This window comes from Aethalodelphis obliquidens, unplaced genomic scaffold (genome assembly GCF_003676395.1).
Source record: "Aethalodelphis obliquidens isolate GAN/ISIS:26980383/991018 unplaced genomic scaffold, ASM367639v1 scaffold3, whole genome shotgun sequence".
NCBI classification, from domain to species: Eukaryota; Metazoa; Chordata; class Mammalia; order Artiodactyla; family Delphinidae; genus Aethalodelphis; species Aethalodelphis obliquidens.
The window spans coordinates 77,173,236-77,195,470 of record NW_020837947.1 but is presented as its reverse complement, the minus strand read 5'-3'; the positions used below and the strand labels follow the sequence as shown (position 1 = coordinate 77,195,470).

Genomic DNA, 22,235 nt, shown 5'->3' with positions numbered 1-22,235 from the left:
GCCTGAGGGACGAGAGGAGGGGAAGAGGGAGGAGGGTAGAAGGGGGAGGGAGAAGGCGGACGGCCCCTGATCATTGGCCCTGTGACGACAAAGTGAGGGCCTCTGTCCCCAGAGCGTGAAGCTGCGTTGGCGCCCGCGAGGCCCCGGCTGGGTGGGGCGAAGAGGCTTCGGCCATTGCGCTACAGGCGCGTCTTCGCTCCGCTCGCGGAAGCTTCGGGTCGCACGCACCTGCCGGCTTCTTTGGTACCGTGGCGACTGCCGTTCCGGGTGGCGGGTCAGACCCGGCCGACCCGGGCCACACCCGTTAGCCCAGGAGCGGGTGGCTCCGGTGCCAGACAGGTTTTTGTTTCACCTCGAAGCCCTTTCGGAAGGGGATCGGAGCATTGAAAAGGCCACAGCATGAGAGCCAGAGGCTCGTGGGATCGGCAGTATTTGCTTGAGTTGTAAAACCACGACTCTTTCTAATTCAAAAGATAAATCTCCACACAAGGTGCAAGTGTAAATATTAAGTGAGATGCATCATGGGTGGCCCTTTTGTCCTCAAGAATAAATCATCTGACTTGGTTAACCCTGTTATCTCGGCTGAGATAGAGCTGTTCTCGCTTGTTTTTCCGCCATTAATAGTCTCCAAGTTACTTTGTACCGTCTTTTCTGAGTCCACGTTTATCTTTTAAACATTGATTTAAGAAGTCTTTTTTTCTTTATTTGCGATATATAAGTTTCGAGTGTACAACATAGTGAATCACAATTTTAAAGGTTATGCTCCATTTATAGTTATTATAAAATATTGGCTATATTCCCTGTGCTGTACAGTGTAACCTTGTAGCTTATTTATACATAGTAGTTTGTACTTTTTAATCCCATATCCCTACCTTGCCCCTCCCCCTTTCCCTCTCCCCACTGGTAACAAACTGGTTTGTTTTCTATGCGATCTGTGAGTCTGTTTCTTTTTGTTATATTCACTAGTTTGTTTTATCGTTTAAGTTCAACATATAAGCAATATTACGCAGTACTGTCTTTGTCTGACTTATTTTAATTAGCAACATACCCTCCAAGTCCATCCATGTTGTTGTAAATGGTAAAATTCCATTCTTTTTTTATGGCTGAGTAGTATTCCATTTTATATATACCACCTCTTCTTTATCCATTTATGTGTTGATGGATACTTAGGTTGTGTCTACAGCTTGGTACATAATTGTAAATAACGCTGCTATGCACATCAGGGGTGCATGTATCTTTTCAAATTAGTGTTTTCATTTTGGGGAGATATATACCCAGGAGTGGAATTGCTGGGTCATATCGTATATCTATTTTTAATTTTTTGAGAAACCTCCATGCTGTTTTCCACAGTGGATGCACCAGTTTACGTTTCCACTAACAGTGCAGGAAGCTTCCCTTTTCTCCACATCCTTGCCAACATTTGTTATTTGTGGTCTTTTTGATGATAGCCATTCTGACAGGTGTGAGGTGATAGCTCATTGTGGTTTTGATTTGCATTTCTCTGATGATTCACAATGTTGAACATCTTTTCATGTGCCAGTTGGCCATCTGTATTTCTTCTTTGGAAAAATGTCTTTTCAGGTCGTTAAGAAGTCTTTTGTAATAAGCTGTAGCTCTTTATTTTACTTTTTTTTTTTTAAAGCTAACACCAGGAAAACATTTTAATTAAACTACAGAAACAATGGTTATAGTACAGAATATTCATGAGCAGGAAGATACACCATATTATAAGTACCTAAAAAGTTACAAGCCATCTGTTTGCTTCCTCAACATTTTCCATATTTTAAGTTCATATGTGAAGATGATCAGATTTACCATTTTGCGGGGGGAGAGGAAGAAAAATAAAAGGTGTATTTATCATCACTAGATGTGCTCGCTGTATGCTCCGTTATTTATATTCAAGGCCCAGGTGACTGGAAGTGCAGCTGTCAGGCATTTTAATAAACTGGACGGCCATTTGCTTCTGCTCAACAAGGCATCTTTACACACGAGCAATCAGGAGAAAACAGGAAACAGCCAAGCACTCTGCACTGCAACATGCCACCTTAACGGCTAACCAGCATTATTCAACTGCTACACAACTGCCAATTTTCAATAGCCAGTTCTTTATTTTACTTTGGATAATTCAAAAATCCTCAACAAAGTATGGCATTATTATAAAATAAGATTCTGTGCAGACACTTTAAAACTACCAAGTATTTAATGACCCAAGGAAATACTCATGATACGAAAAGTGACTAAATCATAATACCAAAGTAGCATAGGTATGTAGTATAAAGCCCAACTAAAAAGTAAATAGTGGTAACCTCCAGTGACCAGCTGGAGAATGTTTATTCTCTACTTTGCAATCTTGTGTTTTCCAAAATTTCTGCAATAAGTATACATTTGTAAAAAAATTTTTTTAATTATATATAACCCACATTAAATTGGCATCTTTGAAATCCAGAGCAGAGAGTAAGTCACATCATTTGAAAAAAGTACCCAACATTTATTTTCTTTAAGGCTTTGTCTATAGTTACTCCTTTTGGAAGGTGAGCTAAGGGAAGGGGAACTAAAAGAGTGTTTGGGCCTCATAATTTATAATTAAATGTATTTTCAAAATGACTTCAAGTCTCAGGAGGTGAGTCAATCTACTCTTTATCTGGCAGATAACTCACTTGCTTATGTGATGTCATCATCTCTCAAATTCTTAGCACAGCACTGGTAACATAAGTATGTCTGTATGTTGTTTTGATCTATGTAAATTTCAACCTCAGGCGCAAGTGGAAAACGTTCACCTATCAAAGTTAATGGAGAAGCGTTTTGCTAAGTTCCGTTGACTGGTAAATGTATATAAACAATATCAGGCATAATGCAAAAATATAAAGCATAAGGCAAGTTTTCTCTCCCCATGTCTGCCTACATCATTATACCCACTACATGTGATGGTTCCTTAAGTGGTTTGCCGTTCCAGCATTCTGTGAGAATGGTCAATTATTTTGCTTTCAGGTTTTTATTGTTATTCTAATGATCTGAGTGATCATGATATATGTTTTCTGATATACTGTTTCCTTTTTCTTTTCTTTTTATTTATTTATTTATTTATTTGCGGTACGCGGGCCTCTCACTGTTGTGGCCTCTCCCGTTGCGGAGCACAGGCTCCGGACGCGCAGGCTCAGCGGCCATGGCTCACCGGCCCAGCCGCTGCGCGGCATGCGGGATCTTCCCGGACCGGGGCGCGAACCCGTGTCCTCTGCATCGGCAGGCGGACTCTCAACCACTGCGCCACCAGGGAAGCCCTGTTTCCTTTTTCTTTAGTACTGTTTGTTCATAGGAAAGATGATTTAACTCCTTGTCTCTTTTTTTCTTATAAAAAGTCCATGTTGACTGAAATATAGACCTGTGTTTCCGGGCCCCTTGTGATTTTAGTACCCTCTAACATTTTAGCAACTGGAATCAAACAATTTAAATTCTGATGAGGCCTTGTTGGCTCACACATGTTGACCGCCTGCTCCCTGCCCCGCACCACTTGTTCTCACGATATAATTTTTAGATGCTGAAGTACTATTTCTTGGTCGGGCAGGAGGAGATAACTCCAGGGTCACAAGGAGAATTTATGAGTTTGTGTTGCAGAAGAAATGAATGACCTTAAGGAAGGTATGACCAGCTGCTGCCGCCCAGAAGTCTGGCTGCACCAGGTGTTTTCTGAGACTGAAGAAAGATTTCCCCGTCAGTTCCCTGAAGCCTCCTCTCTCTTGCCCCCTAACTGCATAAAACTCCCCACTTTAGCTTCTTTAAGATGGAGCTGAGAGGTCTTGCTCTCTAGTCTTCTCACTTCGGCTAAATGGAATAAACCTTCCTCTATCCACACACACCAGTGTCTCGGTGGTTGGTTTTGGCTGCATGTCGGACGCCCAAGTCTGAATTCGGGAGGTTTGGCAACCCTTGTAGAACTGAAAACTTCCTTAGATTTTTAATCTAAAACTTACCTTTTCAGATGAGGTCCAAGTAGATGAAATGACTTTTCTAGATTCCTTGATATCCTTCCAGTTCCTTTCCATCTCCTGTGCTCCGCCATCATAGTAGCTGCTTTACCCACCTAACTTTATTTCACCTGCACATCATTATCTGTGTATGTGTGTTGTAGATGTGTAGTATTGCCAGAATTAATTTGTAAAAGAGCTCTATTTAATTGGCTTGAAGAAAATTAAGTGCTTATATACTCATAAATATTAAAAAAAAAACTAACCCAAATGAACTTCAAGATCACAATATCTAAGATTAATGATTAATGCATGAAAACAAGTTTAAGTTGTCAGTTTAATTAATACAGACATGTCTTTAGAGTCATCAACATTAAGTATAATACTTTTATTGTATCTAGCTAGGTTTACCAGAAGTCAAATAAGATCTTAGTATTCCTGTTACAATATTTGTCAACAAGAAAAATAACTTGAATAATGAACCTTTTAAGTAAATCGAATGTAAATGAATGACAGATTGATAGCAGATTGTAAAGTTTCTTTACCTTTTAAGTTATGTGTTATAACTTTATTAGCTTTTGAAATCTTTTATTGTTACTTTGGTTAAGTGAATAAGTATTGATCCACAATGACCTATGATCTTATTTGACTAAGTGTTTTGAAACCTTTTTGATATTTTTGAAACTTCCCAAAGATCAAATTCTAATTGAAATTTGTTTGACCTCTAGCTACCTTTGATGCTTTCTAAAGGGCCCCTGGAACATCTCAAGAGAATTGTTTTCTCTCCTTACCAAGGAATGATATTAAACTAATTGGACTTATTTGGTATGTTAAATTACATGACAAACATTGTCCAATGAGTGCTAATAAACCTTCTTAGGTTATATTGTATGGGTAAATGTCATTATTATGAATGTCCTAGAGATTATATGAAATTTCTAAAAGTTGACTACGTCCTAGTAAAATGTTATCTGTAATAATTCTAGTTATTATCTAAATGTTGTTTGCCTCAACAATAACCAGCTTTCTTTGTCAACTGCATTGTAATCAGATCTTTAACCTTGCCTTTTTAAGTCTTTTGTCATTTATAGATAGTTATTGATGTACTCTAATGCTTTTGCAAAAGAAATGCTTTGTCTTCAAGAAGATTCATATAAAGGACTTTTTGACAAATACAGGCTTCTGATAACTTTTAGATCATACTGCTGAACTGGGTAAGAAATTAAACAATTCTAATGGAAAAGCTGATGGCTTCATAAAACTCTTAACAGAATATTAAGATCAGGGATTAGTTACATAAGACTGAGGGAGCTGATGAATATGGTTATAATTTTTTTTGTTTTTTTATCTGAAATATTACTGGTGTTTAATCTGTGTTTTCCAGATATAAGGAAACCCTTCCCCTCAAGCTACAATTATAACATAGCAATTTGGTAAATTATACCTTTATAAGTAGAATTGTAACATTTATCTTTTCTCTCTACCTGTTCTCTCCAGAAATTGGAGACTCTTAGGTTCCCAGCAGCCTTATCAGGTCGATAAGAAAGGCCACCTCCTGGCAGGTGCAGGAATCTCGAGATATTTTGGGGACCCTGAGAAGAGAGGAATACATTGGAGTTTATAGATGTTGCAGGCAGAATCTGATGGCAAGCCCTTGACATGGCTTTCCCGGCCTTGATGCCTTTTAAAAGTTTAATTTGAGATTCCTTATAAAAATTTCCAGCACAGCCAACTTAAAAGAGCCTATATGATCAATTACACTTGTGTAAATAATTAAGCCAAATTTATTGAAACCAGACTTATTTTGCAAATAAATTAGTCTTAATTTGGCTACGTTTGATAGAAATAATGATAATTTTAGAGAGAAAAAAATTATGTTTCAGTGGACATTAAATTCTAGGTCTTCGAGGGTTTTTTATATTTACTACCAATAAATAACTTGCTACCAATAAACTCCTTGTTTCTATGTTGCATTACTGTGAAGTTTACTACCAATAAATAACTTACTACCAATAAACTCCTTGTTTCTATGTTGCATTACTGTGAAGTTTGTTTCTGAAGCTTATCAGAGTAATCTATCTTTGGATGAAGATCAGATGCCCCATGACCTACAACCAGAAGATTATGCATACTGGAAAAGACATCAGATAAAGGACTCTTTACAGCCAAGTTGGAGGAGGCCATATTAGGCCTTGTTTCCTGAATAAACTGCAATCCTATTTCTGACACCCAACTTTGACTAACTTAGACCAGCACTACCAGACCAGGACGAGATGAAGATGACATCTGAAGTAGACAGCTGACCCAAGATACTGGACCAGGACTGTATTTTGCTTATGAACCAAATGTATTTATTCCTTGGGCTCACTCATTTGCAAGTTTCAAAAAATTAATCTAGTTGCTGGGTTTGTGGCCAATTACCTACTTCCGGTACTCCTAGATTACCTTGGTAGTTTTCTCCTCTCCAAAGCTCTAATTGGATGGTCCTTAGAAATTTTATTTTAAAAGAAAGAAACCATGCAAGCTACCATTACTGCCAATATTACCAAGTGGGATCTTCTTACCTGGCCAACTTAATGACACCTCCTCTGAACCTGGCCATAAATACTCCTTTTCGTTAGATATTAAATATTGGGTGGCTCTAATGGGACCAATGGATTTGTGGAACAAGTTTATGGCCGTTGCTCTCCCCAGGTTGGTTGGGAAGATGCACAGTTGGTTTCTTTTGGGCTCAAGATCACCTGTGTGTAGCCTTGGAAACAGCCCCTGTCAATCTGCTTTTAATGTGAGCATGCTGGGTTTCAATCAGTTTTCCAATGCTATGACCATTTGGCCACCAAAGAAATTTGGCCATTTCTTTACTTGGAACAGAAGATATCATTAATCACATAGTAGTTTTAACAAAATTTACTGAGCAAACTTTAAATGATAGTCATCAAGCCAATAGCTTACTCAGTTCTGAAGCCTCCATAATGAGGAAAGTGTCTTACAAAATCACATAGTCCTTGATATTCTAACTGCTTCCCAAGGGGGAACTTGTGATATAATGCATACAGAATTTAGGGTTTTGTTTTTTTGTTTGTTTGTCTAACATCTTTATTGGGGTATAATTGCTTTACAATGGTGTGTTAGTTTCTGCTTTATAACAAAGTGAATCAGTTATACATACACATATGTTCCCATATCTCTTCCCTCTTGCGTTTTTATATCTGATCTGTCGTCTGATGTAACTCATCTTATGATACATATGAAGAATCAAATTTCTGCTCTGAATGATCCTCTTCCCATTTTAGGGGAAGATTAGGAAAATGGTTTGATTTAGAAGGATCTTGGCTTAAACATGTACGTAATGACATCATTACTTCTACTGGCAATTGTGATTACAGTTTGTGTAACTTATAAATTGGCAGCTTCTTGCCCCTTTTGTGCTGTATATTACCTACTTCTACTAAGATAATGATATCTAGACAACTTGAAACTACTGATCACATCCACGGTTCTCAATAAATTAATGAACATGCAAAACGCACATATGAGGTAAAATTGGCATAAGTCCTATTGGACAACTTGGAATTTATTATTAGTTCTTGCCAGACATCTTACTAGTACAACCCCCTAAAAGGAAAGAAAGAACCAGGCTATTAAGACCCAACATCAAGGGACATGATAGACCCAGAGCATGAAAGCAACCATCCTGGCATCAAGGGACCAAATGTTTGATCACCTAATGCTTTCCATCAAAAGATTAATGATCAAAAAGGGGAAATTGGGCTTCCCTGGTGGCGCAGTGGTTGAGAGTCTGCCTGCCGATGCAGGGGACACGGGTTCGTGCCCCGGTCCGGGAGGATCCCACGTGCCGTGGAGCGGCTGGGCCCGTGAGCCATGGCCGCTGAGCCTGCGCGTCCGGAGCCTGTGCTCCTCAACGGAAGAGGCCACAACAGTGAGAGGCCCGCGTACCGCAAAAAGAAAAAAAAAAAAGGAGGGGGGGGAAATTGATGAAATAAAATTCATATTTTATGGCAAGACAAGAAAAATTTGAACATAAAATTTTTCTCTGCCTGTCTGGGCCTCCTCCCTCCCCTTCAGTGTGTGTTGTGCATCTGCATTAATCAGACTTCCTTAGGAAATAAGCTTCCCTCTTAATCTTGTAAAAGGTCAGAATGATCCACTACTCCCTTTGTACGAGCAGATCTGGATTGTATAAACTGGCAATACCGTACATCATTTGACATATAACCCTTTGTCTCAAAAACTTATATGACTGTACTTTGACCTCTAACAGATGGTACAGTCCTCAGAGTTTTCTAAAAGATTCTAAAAGCCTCCCAGGTTATAATCCTCAGATTGGCTCAAATAAAATTTGCCATTTTTTTCTTAGATTGACTATTGACTAATTTTTCATCTACTGTATAATAAATTTGATTTCTTGTATTTATTGCATCAGAGATTGATCCAAATTGATTTTAAAGTTGACCTTCTCCTGATTTTTATGTAGTGTATTTATTAAACTTTTTCAGTTAGGCTTTTAAGAAAATCCTTTTGTTCTCACACTGAGATTCTCTGATTAGCCTGAGGTCATTGGTGTTGTGATGAAGATTTTGCAAGTTCACAAATAACCACAGTCAGTAATCAGAAATACAAGTCAAGCAAGATATTTTAATGGTTAATCTCATTAGAGGAAAGACAGTGACACCAAAATTCCTTAGTAGACAGTCTAAGAACTTTGTTTTGGGAAGGAAATAAGGTTTCATTTCTCGTAATTCCACACTTTCTTTAAATGAAAGAACATAACTCCAATGAGACCTCAGACTTCATAACTTCCGCTGTATAGAACCTCAGTCAATTACATACCATGGCACATAGTTTTCCATCATTTATCTATTACAGGTACCATCAGTTATAGATAAGGTCTTCCTTTCAAATGCAATGTTGCAGTTTCTTGTTTGACAGCCAACTGACACATGTGTAACAGTGAAATTATTTTTAAAAGGGGAGGGGCCATGGAGGAAAGAGACTTTCCTTACTCCATGAGAAAGACAATTTGCCAACAAACAATTGAAATATAATGAGGTCAGTGCCATATAAAATGTGTGCACAGGGACTTATAGAGGGTCTGGGGAGGTACCACACCTTATCCTCTTTATGATGTCAAAAACTAAATTGTGAGGAAATTGGTCCTAAGGTCTAAGTGATATTGTGGTTCTCTATCCAGGAGAGAAGAGAATCAAAATTAAAGGGACGTACAGAAAGTTGAACCTTATACTACACTTATTATTAATAATTTGCAAAACCATATACCCTGGTTGATCATGTTCTTATTCTCAAGCAAGATCTTAGCAGATTGCCATTGCCCTAGAAACAGAGATCTCTGGCTCCTTCCACTTCTGGGAGATGCCCAGTTTGTTAGCTTATGTGGTCCATTTGTCCCACTGCCTACGTGCACCAGTGCTCTATGTGGGAACCGGTGCTTAGCCTCTCTGTGAATCAAAAATGACTGACCACAACTCTCTTGTTATGATAGCACAGACCATCTGGTGATCTGATAAGATGAGGGCCCTTTGTCCTTGCACAGAGCATATCTTCCCTTAGAATCAGTGATTACTGAGAGTTTTCTCTTGTTAAATCCAGATACTCTGCATCTGAAACCTTCAGTGGGTTCAGGGGCTTCTGCAGGGGTAGAATCACCAGGCAGGTCAATTTGCTGAGGAAGATCCGGCACAGAACACCCTGCTAAAGGAGCAACCCTTTGGGATTAGGAGTCAATAATTAAGTGCCTATAAAACACCCTGCCATTTTTTTTTTTTTTTTTTTTTTTTGTGCGCGGGCCCCTCCCCGTTGTGGCCTCTCCCGTTGCGGAGCACAGGCTCCGGACGCGCAGGCTCAGCGGCCATGGCTCACGGGCCCAGCCGCTCCGCGGCATGTGGGATCTTCCCGGACCGGGGCACAAACCCGCGTCCTCTGCATCGGCAGGCGGACTCTCAACCACTGCGCCACCAGGGAAGCCCCCACCCTGCCATTTTGACTATGCATATACCTTGTTCTCAAGGAGGAGAAAGAAATGGGAGTAAGAGTCAGAAAGACCAACACTGAGTATGTGTTTATGGTCATGAAAAACTTCTGTGAAGATTAGGAGAGAGCAGCTGGAAGAAGGGATTATATTGCCTTTTGCAAACGTTTATCCAGTATATTCTATTCACTGTGAGGAATATGCAAGTCCTGCCTCTGAGAAGCTTACAGTCAAACTAGGGAGACAGCGTTTTACACCAATGCCGGTCAATATAAGGCAGAATGGGACAGACAAATGGACTCCTGAAGAGAAAGAAGAAAATTATTTTATCCTTAGAGATACTTATCTCTGAAAGAGATGTTGGAAATAATGCCAGGGAAAACTAAAGGAGGACTGATTACCTTTAAAAAAAATAATGATCTGGGAACTGCAGGGAACTGGGTTCCTACCATCATCTGTGGATCAGGTTGCTGTGCCTGGGACCATGCAGTCACTAGGGTTGCCCCAGCTGAAGACAGACCTCAGTGTTTGACATTTTTCATACGTTCCTTGGGATTCATTGAATACAAATTCCAAAAGCAGACTTTAATGACATTCAGAGAAAGAAGAGTTTGGTGCAGTGTGCCCTATTGCCAGCAAACATGGGGCCCAGAGAAGTTGCTCCGGTTTCTCTCCCTAGGGGAAAAGCCTGTCCTCACTAAAAGTGACTCTAGCCCAGGACTCAAAGGCAATAATCCATTTGAACGTATATGATGGAAAGCCTGAGACCCCTTCTCCCAGGAAGTCATGAAATAACAGTGCTCTTAAACCGTGTGCCCCAAAGGGCTCCCCTCCTCCAAGAAGAGAAGCCAAAGAGCTGCGATTATGGGCAAGACCCCTAACATCTGCAGCTTTCCTGTGGAAGGCATCTTTGGGTAGACATCAGCCTTGCCTGCTTTTTGGATATGTGTATCTTTAAATAATAGGAGAAACCCATTCCTTTGTCCCCAGTAAGGCAAAGATACATTCGGATCGGCTATGGCAATGGACCACCATTTCCGGCACAAGGCTGACAAATAAAAGAGATCAGAGCACAACCCCACAGTCACCCCCAGCACACTCTGCTGAAACCATTACCCAACTGCCCCTGTAGAGGCTGGCTGAGGACTGCTGGAAAACCTCAGGAGCGTTCGCTCTACCGAGTAATCCCCCTTTAGAATGACAGCGGAATGCAGTGGGAAATATCTGAATGTTGATGGACAAAGCATTTGGGGAGGCTAAAAGGGGCGAGGGAAGCCCTGCAACCAGCTGCGTCTCTTGGTGTCTTGCAGTTTTCATCTCACTAAGGAATCAAACTATGATGTAACTCCAAGGAAAAGCGTCTCTCATTTTGACAGATCTGCTGTACTGCTTCTGCGTATTCACAGTCAAAACCACCATATTTTAAAGAAAATACAAAATGCAGAAGGGAAGACTATTTTAAAGCAAACAATTTTAAGTAAAAATAAAGTTGAATACTCATTTTAAATGATTTTAATTTGATGAATATTATGTTCCAACTCAAAAAAGAATATTGCACAATGCTTTCATATCACAATTGTTATTTTTCTCACTCTGGTGAGATTTTGATAAACATAGTTGGCTTTGGAAATAATACAGAAAATGTCTTAATTGGTTAAATAATTTCAATAGCCTGTGAAGAACTGAAAGTAGGATATTACATTCATAGAAAAAACAAGTACATATCCATAAATTCACTCGGCTGTAGTGAAAAATAATAAACTTCTCATGGATTTAACAAAACTTAAAGGAAACAAAATTGAGAATGCTGTGAAAATAGAATGTAGCTCCAAAATTTTTCAATGCAATCTTTTGCTTTTGAAAATCCATTAAACCTTGCAAGACTTCTAAGAATACCTGATCACATTGTAAGTCTCTTATATTGGAAGAGCTAACATCTGATATTTTTAAAGCAAAATCTAAAGAAATACAGATCTGAATTGTTAAAATAACAAAATCTGTGAATGGTGAGGTAAAATTACCCAAATAACATAAACAAACAAAAAGAAAACACCACCAGAAAATAAAAGAATCATGTCATGGCACCTATAAATATTTCTGTGTAAATTTATGAATCTATGGCATTTTCCCTAAGTAACAAACACAGTTTTCATCATTTAGTTATGGAGTAAATGCTGAAAATTTAAGAAAATAAAATTTTAGTGGTCACTAAGCAAAATTAATTCCATGAAACTCTCCCAATTTTTATGAATTGGTTACAACAATTTTTGTCATTTTTCCTTTTTGCCTTCTCATTAGTATTTTTAGCAGAGGCGTAAATGTGGGAGTCCAGAGGGGCGTATAGGCCTCAGATGCCAGATACACTTTTTTTTAAACTTCCATCTTGCATTTTCGTTGTTTTTAGAATTGTTGCTCATCAAATTCATGAACACACCCTACTTTTGCTATGTTTTTTATTTATTTCCAGGAAAATTCAACCACAGTATAAATAGAAAAGGCACAAACATATTAAAGGCATTGTCTGATACACCATTTACTCCTCGTCACTGGTTTTTAGAAGCTGTGAATTATTTCAATAGTGTTGGTGTCTCTGTTAATGTTTAAGCTAGATATTCCACACCATGATTTTTTTTCAAATGGTTGTCCTAAGATGCAGTTCATTCTGCACATTTTGTGGCCATTCCAGGCATCTAATATCTGGAATATTTCCTCTACCACTAACTTCATCACACCCTAATATTTTATGACATAATTGAAAAAAAATCTTTGTAGAAGATACCCTCAAAAAACATTCTCCTCTCAAAAAGAAAAGGGAAACATAATGGATTAGTTCAATTATATGCCTTAACCTGGAAACACTGATTATGACTATATTTCAGAAAACCTAATTATTCCATTCAAAACTGATTCTCACTCATACTGATGATCGGAGATTTGCTTATAATAAAAGCTATAGAAATCATGTGAGTCTGGGATGGTGCCAGGATTGCCCATGGGGGGCAATTTTTTCAATTGGATGTTGATATTGGAATATGACTATTTATGATCTTGTTTGTTTATTCATTAGATAAGGATATGACTATTTGGTGTTTTCTATTTTCTGTTAATTTTTAATATTCTATTATTTTATTTCAAGACAATTTTTTTATTAATTTAGGTTAATTTTACTCATCTGTCACTCAGATTCCATTAGAGTTTGAAGAAAGGACTTAACCATAGCAGAGGCAGAAAAGAGCTCTGTATCCATCTGAATGACTTGGATCACACCATCACCCTCACTCTGCTTTGCAAGTACCAAATTTCATTATAAATGCAGGAGAAATAAAAACTTTCGATCCAAATGTATATAAATTATTTGTAATATTTTAAATTAAAGTCAAGAAGTATTTAAAGTTTTATCCTCTAGCCTGTTCACTCTTAGTGTAATAAAATTCCCACATGTTCAGAAAGTTATTTGCGTCAGACGCTAGTTTGTGATATATCGGAATATTTTTGCCATCAGAAGTATAAGCATTGGCAAACAGGGAACTTAACTGTGAGTCAAAAAATACAACAATACTAAATAAACCCCTTTTCTCATAGAAATTGTCTTTACAGTTCAGAAACGTTTTCAGAAATCAAAAGCCATAACAATTTTTTAAATCTTCACACATACACACTCTAGTTTTCTTAATCAGTAACGAAAGGCTTGCAGGTCTGTGATGCATTCACAATCATTCATGCTAGGAAAAACCTACTGTAGCATTTCTTTTACTTACAAAAATCAAAACTAATTTTACATAAAATATAGTTATTTAATTTATAATAGCTACCAAATATGATTTGCTAATTCCGCAAGGTATACCTTAAAACCTAATGTTTCTGTTCCAGAGATGAAGTGTGGATTTCCCTCTTGGCCTTAGGAACCTGGATAAAGCTGTGGACTGGAGAAAAGGGCCAATAGTATTACTTGTGTACTTTCTAGTTATCCTTGTGACACTCAGAGGCATTCTTTCTTTAATCTCAGTAAAGTGACATGATACATGATTTCTGCACCTAGAAAATGTGTCAACTCTTCAGTTATCTTTCAGTTATCTTTCTAAAGACCTTACTGAAAACATGTCGATATTAACAAAGTCTTTTTTTAAAAAAACCTATACTATTAGGGTTTCAAGTAGATTTCTGATGCATATTTTCACATAAACCTAAATTCAACAGCAGGTCTGACACTGAGATTTGAGTAATGTATGTTTGCTTTGAATCTTTAAAGAACATATTCTCTAACCTATATGTGGTTATAGATTATCCTGTCCAAATCCTAGCTATCAAGAAAAAAAAAAGTTATCTATCTTGGGATTTCTCCTACCATATTTTAAAAAGATGCTGATAGCATCTAGGTCAGTTTTTATTTTCAGGCTTTCATTTGGGTAGATTGTGAGAAATATCCTGATATCACAGTCCTTATTATAAGACCTGTACATATAAGTAAACAATGCAAACAGAAATATAATTGAACTGTCAGTAGAAGATGTTCCTGTAAGTCTTACTGGTTAAACTCATACAGCTCCTTCTATTAATTTCTTCCATATGAAAACCAATTCATCCAAGGTTTTGGGCACAGAGCACTAGAAAGATCAACTTTAAAAACTGGCTTAAGTATTTAAGCTCTTAAGTCAGTGTTATTTGTTAGTGTTGTACCATGGTCAGAAGCACAGCATTGTACAAACAATAATGACACCTCTTCCAGAATCTCCTGCTTTGGATTCACCTCTTGAATTTACCCCAGGAAATATGTAGAGTGTTGTACTTTCTTTCTTTTTTTCCAGAAATAACAAATTGATGAAAGAAAATAAGTATAGGTTACCATGTTGAATGCACCACTACCAATACTTTGAAGAACTGACAGTGTATTCTACAGATACATGTGCCATAGACTATGAAAAAGGAAACACTTTAGTAAAAAATCACATTACAAAGTGTATTATAAAAATAAATTACACAGCATGTGCCCATGGACCTGAAAGCTTTGCAAAAGGAAGAGAAATTTATTTTGACATAAAGATTGGATTGCGCTCATGCTACGTATTTTTATATTGTCAGCAACACCATGTTCAGTTTTTACATTTGTATCCTCAAAAAAATTCACTGGAAGTAGAAAGTTATTTCCAGTCATGATCAGTAGCATAGAGGACCTTAGTGATGGTGGAGAGCTGGAGAAATACTATCCATTCAACAGGGACTCAGAAGAAGTACACACACCCAGTGTGTGCTCGGTTTACCATTTCATCTGGAGTTCATACGTAACTGGTGGATGATGATGCTTTCTACAAAGAGAAGAAAGACACGGCATTTTCAATTAAACTGAGACTCAAATCAGTAGTTTATGTGAGGGTCAATACCATATCATTTCACTAAAAGACCATAGGTGTTAAACAAGAAGACAAACAAAAATAGGTTCATGAGCCCAATAGCTTCTCCTGCAGATCTTTCCTATTCTTGGGTAAGTTCTTTATATTGACATAGGAGCTTTACCCCTAAATTCTTGAAGATTTTTAGAAACCACGTCTAATATTCTAACAATATTCGATTGATTTTCCCCAAGCAAAGCACTGAACACAAAGACAATCGTTACTATATACAAGTCCCATAGTGGAAACCAGACTATTGCCTCGAATTTCTGTTCTGAACGATAGTCACATACTTTTATTTGTTTATGGGTGTAGATTTGAGTTTTAATAAGGAAATATTCATTATTCCCAAGAAATCACTAAATACAGATGACTCATTTTTGTCTCTGACTGCTGCCTTTTGCATAATTCTGCATATGCTCTTAAATCTGAATTCATATTTATAAAAGTAAATAAAAATAGATTCAGAAATAACAATTAGAACAGTACCAGCCACAATGAGTAATATTTATATTTATTTGATTGATTTCACTTTTAACCTTTATGCCTTTGTGAACATTTATCATCTTTTTCTTCATTATGTCATTGAGGCCCTACTACATGCCCATCACTGTGCTGGGCATGGAACTACGCTGGTGAGCAAAATGAAGCAGGGCTCTGCCTTTGCTGAGATAAAAAGCAGAGGAAAGAAATAACTAAGCCTCAAATTGTTTCTCTGTCTGAAACATGTATTACCTCCGGGTCAACTAATGTCAACGTTTATGAATAGCGTGAGGAAATTGCCACCTATTATGTTCATGTTAGTCTCAAATTCTTACTATTTACATTTTTTAACATGGATAATTAATATCTAAGTAAACATTAATTAAAGCTCATTATGTCATAGACCTAGAGGTTTACTTCACACTGACCACTAGGTGGAGATATTTCCATTCCTTCCATTGACCTTTCCGAATTGAATTTGGGATAAAACAGATAAAGTAAATACATAAATGTTTTATATACTTAATAATAACTAGCTATGAAGGTTTTTAAAAGCTTTTAAGACATAGGTATGATTTTTTACTGTACCAGAAACCCATAAAAATCAATTTCTCGTTTTATCTTTGGAAAATTGTTCTAGCCTCAAATTTTTTCAGGGCCTAAAATTGTATCAAAACCTTCAGGTAAAAACTAAAAACACTAAATAAAATATTATGCAGGTAAAAATCAGGGTCTCACATTAAAATGTTATTTCCCACTCAACACTTTTTCTTTTTAAAAATTTCTATAGTAGGTTTCAAAGAGGGAAAAGACGTAGGTCTCAAACCTCCTTAATAGAATTAAAGTATCTTCCCCATTTTCCTCCCTTAAGAGATCATAGGAAACATACATTTAAAAGACTGAAGTCTAGAATTGTTCTTATTGTATACGTAATTCAGAATGCCTGTGCCTTTGTTTCCTCATTACAAAATGAGGGTATCAGATATCATCTCTCAAATCCCTGGCAGGGCTAATATTTTTTTACTACAGTACCTTCTTCTCTCCCCTTGAGTGTGCAAACCTCTAAATTCCTAGAGTTGCCTTCTCCTAATCCTAGCATCTTATAGATTCCATAATAATAACGGCTTTTCAAGATACATGCACCCCAATGTTCACTGCAGCACTATTTACAATTGCCAGGACATGGAAGCAACCTAAGTGTCCATTGACAGATGAATGGATAAAGAAGATGTGGTACATATATACAATGGACTATTTATTACTCAGCCATAAAAAGGAAAATGAAGTTGTGCCATTTGCAGCAACATGGATGGACCTAGAGACTGTCATACTGAGTGAAGTAAGTCAGACAGAGAAAGACAAATATCATATGATATCACCTATATGTGGAATCTAAAAAACTGGTACAAACAAATTTATTTACAAAACAGAAATAAAGTCACAGATGTAGAAAACAATTTTGTGGTTACCGGGGGGAAGGAGGGAGGGAGGGATAAACTGGGAGATTGGGATTGACATATACACACAACTATATATAAAATAGATAACTAATAAGAACCTATTGTAGAGCACAGGGAACTCTACTCAATATTCTGTAATGACCTATATGGGAAAAGAATCTAAAAAAGAGTGGATATACGTATATGTATAACTGATTCTCTTTGCTGTACAGTAGAAAGTAACACAACATTGTAAGTCAACTATACTCCAATTTAGAAAAAAAATAATAATAGCTTTACAGAATTAGTATTTGGTGAAAATACATATGGCAAGAGTACATACATAGAAACAATGTCTTGGTTGGACCATTACATCTTATTATTATTTTTAAGGTAACAAACTGGTAATCCATGCATGATATATATATTAATGCTATTAATCAGATTATATTACTAAAAAGACTATCTCAAAAATATTTGACAATGCCAAATAAGAGAGTTTATTTTATTTTATTCAACTTCAGTAATAAAAGATGGGGTTTAATGTTTATGTACATAAAATTTACTTAAAGTAAAACAAGCCCAAGTTATTTTATTTTATAACATAGAGACATATTTCATCTTGTTTCTAAAGACAGTGAGATAAGATTTATATGATAGTGGCTCTATCATTTGAAACTTATTAAGCATATTTGTTAAATCTGTGTTTGCTTATTATCTATGTTTTCCCCAAATCTGTAAACTGACTCAGGTAAGAATCACCCAGCCAATACACAAACTTACGAGAAATAAAAAAGTTTGTTTTCAGGTATTAAATTTTGAGGTGACATTACACAGCAAAACTATCTGATGCATAAGGAGTTCATGGTTGCCAACAAAAATAATAATAAAATAAAAATGCTTCGGGGATTAATGCCATTATTTGTGCGTTTTTTTTAAAGACAGAATTCCCAAGTCCCTTCCTTTTTTTTTTTTATGATTTAGTACAATAAAGTAATGTTATAGATTTTATTGAAGTTACAAAGTCAGTGAGCAAATCTTTTTTCCATCTACTACTCTGTCTTCATTTCATCTCAGAATAAGACCCAAATAAGTCATTAGGGACCTCTAAGGTGACCTAAGTACAATCAGATGTCATTCTGTAATCTAAATTTTACTCTTTACAGATACCACTTTTCTGACATTAGTAATCTGTAGAATATATGAGGAAGATTGAGACCAAAGCCACAGTTAATTACCACCTCTATCAGCAAACTCAAAATAGAGAAGCATTTAAATTTGGGGCCCTCTGTTGTGTAGGTATTTAATAACAATTTCCATTTTTCTAACTGGAAGAAGAAAAAAACCCTCTAAATCTTAATCAGCATATGTACATGGGGACACTGGATTTTTACATATATTTTTTATATTAACAGTTGACCAAAGCACTTTTTCCTCTATGTGTTTCTCTCAAGTGTTATCTTGAAGTTTTTTTTCTTGAGAAGCTTCATGTAACACATTAAATACATTGTTTTCATAATATTATTGTGAAATGAATTCATTCTTTTAGTACACTAGCTATTAGATAACTTCCATGGAAAGGAAGTTTAACGGATTATCAATTCCAAATTACACTTGATTTCTGACCTTACAAAGATGACTTATTTATCCTACTTGGGTGGTATCCCCAAAACTACTGGCCAGCCAGATGACTTGAGATCCAAAGTTGTATACATAAGACAGGATTTGGGGAGAAATCCGGGGGAGAATGTCTCTTGAGTGCTACAGTGGGGCAACCTGGTAACAAACTGGAATTCTGATTCCTCCCAGGAGAACCCCTTGGCTGTGGAGTAAGAAAGATGTATTCCCTGAAAAGTCAGTGCCTTCCTCCAGAGCAGTGCCTCTGTTTATGCCCTGCCAAGCCTCAAGGGGACTCTTGAGCTCTGAATTTTAAAAATCAACTTTAGTAAATGAGACCACATCACTTCGATAGCCTCCAAATTCATATACCAAAGACAAAGCAAAGCAGAAGTTCAGTTTATAGCAGGACTTTGCATCAGCAAAGGAGGGCTGCTTTATTCACAGGAAACTGTACACCAGCGTTACAGAAAACATTTCCTGTTGGATTCTGCATCAGTTTGGCCAGTTCCCTGTTCCATGGCTCCTACCCCCAGGAGCTCTGCCTGGAGAGCAAGGCACTGGCTTAGGGCTCTGCCTTTCTTCCTCCACCAGCTACCAAACCCCAGCTTTGACCTTGCTGCCTGCTGGGGGGTTTATCCTCCTGCAAAAATGTCCGCATTCTCTACACCTTTCAGAAGTAGGAGTGCCTAGATATTGTTTACTTTTAAGGTTCATTTTAAGAAACTGCTTCAGTATTCAGTCCTGTTCCTATCACATTCAGACGTTAATCAGAGTTCTGATAAAACATCTGTTTTAAATAGGAAATCCAATAAACTTCCCCTGTTGATTTGGACTTGTATTCTTCTTTTGGATTCAGCTCGGCTAATTAAAAATACTTCCGCTAATCAGTTCTGTCATTTGCTTCAGGAAACTTTGGAATCAGATGATACAAACTCTCTTGGGGTTTCTCAACCACCTAAGAGTTTATTTGCTTCCTTACAGAACATTTTCCACTCCACCATCAGGCCAAATCTTCCTCTCACCCGCCCCCCAGGTTGCAGGAGTTACCAATCATCGCAGTTATGATTGGTAGATTTTTTTTCAGGCAAGCTAATTGTTACCTCTCACACAGATTACGGTTCCCCAGATACAAGCAAATTGGAACTAGTTATTTCATAGAGAACATTAATTATAAATAAAAACTAAATGGTGGGAAAATAGCTGAGTACCTGAGCCAAACATGCTCAGGTTCTACTTTTTAGACACAGGTGTTAGATGCTAGATGCTAAGATTAGCTTAGGTTGATCTAAGTCTACGGTGGGTCACAGGATAGCATGGAATATTACATTATGTGTGAAAATTGAGAAGGGCACTGTGTTTTTTAGATAAGGATAATGTTCATCAAATTGCTGTTTTGAGAACTTTGACACACAGGGTTTCTATGTAGAGAGCTCAATATCTCAAATCCTTTGGCCATATTATTATTTTAAAATATTATTTTTAGTCTATGTATGAATGTACACTTTGCCCACTTGAAGTGGTTTACTCGTATGAAATCCTGAATAAGGTACTGGGAGAAACTGAAGCCCTGGTTTCATCATTAATAAGATAATGAGACACTCTAAGCGTTGGGGGGTTTCTTGTTTTGTTTTTGTTTTCATCTTTAATAAAAGGGATAATTATCGACCTCTAAAGTCTAGTTCATTTCTAAACAGCCCTTGGCTTTGCAATTCTGTCCATCACACATACATAATATTAGCACAAGTAGAGAGGCCAAAACTACTTTTACCAGATAAGCAATTAATTATTAGTTCTTAGGAAAAGCATTATGGCAGACTCTTTTAAGTCGCTCACTGAACAAGAGTGAAGCGTCTCACCTTATCACTCTAAGGAGGAATGCCAGAAGCATAAAGGATCATAGCTGAATGCTAAGCCACAAGCCAAGGTAAGGTGGTTTGCCAAAGGTTACACAGCCTTCCTCTGATCTCCTGGTCAGTCCTATGTCAGGAATCCAGTCCGTAGTTGAGCAATCCACCTTCTCTCCATGTTCGCCTTAATATCTATCCTCAATCTAAATCCTGCTTATGGATGGTGGTGTTTGATCCCTTAAAACGGAAGCCTCTCTGATCTATTTTAGAGGGTCCTTCATGAAACTGAAGACCGTGACAAATCACCTGGAACTTTTTCTTTCCTGAAAGGCTTTCATGCTCCTCTGGGGGAGTCAGAGAGGATGAGCCATTCGTAAATAATTCAAGTACGTTTGTGCTTCACAGGAAGCTCCCAGACCCCCTTAGCTCTCCACACGTGTGATAGCTTCAGAGGCAAGAACTCCCCAGTCCGGGACTCCTGGCTGTTTTGCATCTATTACCTGCCACGGAGCCTTTGGAGGGACATAGCAGTAAGTTACACCGTCTAGAATGGCAGCACCCGGATTTCCCCTAACTCTGCTCCCTCTTTCCCTCTGTGCTCTCACGCATGATGTGTCAGCACCCTCCTTATCATTCTCACAGGTTTGCATTGCAAACTAAGGAGGAAGCAGGAACACCTCTTTCTTCTCCAACTCCCAGCCGTCCTCTGACTGTTAGTTTTCTTTCTCTACAGTATAAGTACCAAGTTTTTTACAGCATTTGCTGTAAAAATGTAAAAAATGACAGGCTTTAAACCCTGGCTTAGATTCTGAAATAATGGCTTGTCTTGTTCATGGAGGCAAAGTTCTTAAAAGAGATTTTGAACAGAGGACAGAACCACCAGAAGGACGTGTCAGAGGAAGGACAAGTTGAGAGAAGAAACAAGTTGAGAGAGTCAAGGGAAGGTGGTCTGGCCACTGTGCGGGGCATTCTGTGGGCCTGGGGGTGGGAGTCCAGGCGAGGGGAAGGGAGGGTGGGGAGGCAGGGAGACAGATCACAGAGCCTTGAGTGCCGCACCAGGGAGCTGGCTTTGCACGCTGTGGATAACGATTGGGAGGGCTTCAAATGGAGGAGTGAGATGATCAACTTGCACTTTGAAAAACAAAATGAAAAATGAATCAGGAAACGTTGAGGCTGGAGATTATGGGATCGGTTGGGAGAGTATTAGAGTCATCCAGTTGAGAAGTAGTTAGAACCTCCACTCAGGCAGTGATGGGGAAAATGGAGATGTGGGTGCAGCTGCCTCAGGTGTCAGGGGTTTGACAGGGGTACGAGAGACTTGCTGAATGAGTCTTCTTGGTGGGCGAGGGGGAAGGAGGGGCCTGAAGTGGCTTCTGGCTTTCTTGAGTGACTGGGTAGCTCAGGACATTCCTCCTGAGGTGGAGAATTATAGGAGAAGGAAAAAACTTGCAAGAGGGATGGAGGGGTTGTTGAGAATGGCTTTGAGAGGA

At 37.9% G+C, this 22,235-nt stretch overlaps 1 protein-coding gene across 1 annotated transcript in view; it reads right to left on the bottom strand.

Annotated features, from left to right (window-relative positions):
* Positions 1 to 11,472: 11,472 nt before the first annotated feature.
* Positions 11,473 to 22,235, bottom strand: part of FILIP1 (filamin A interacting protein 1) — a 193,171-nt gene continuing 182,408 nt past the window's right edge. The window contains exon 7 of the mRNA XM_027092282.1: positions 11,473 to 15,272. Coding sequence (XP_026948083.1) covers positions 15,232 to 15,272 — 41 coding nt within the window. The 3' untranslated portion in view covers positions 11,473 to 15,231. The remainder of the gene's footprint in view (positions 15,273 to 22,235) is intronic.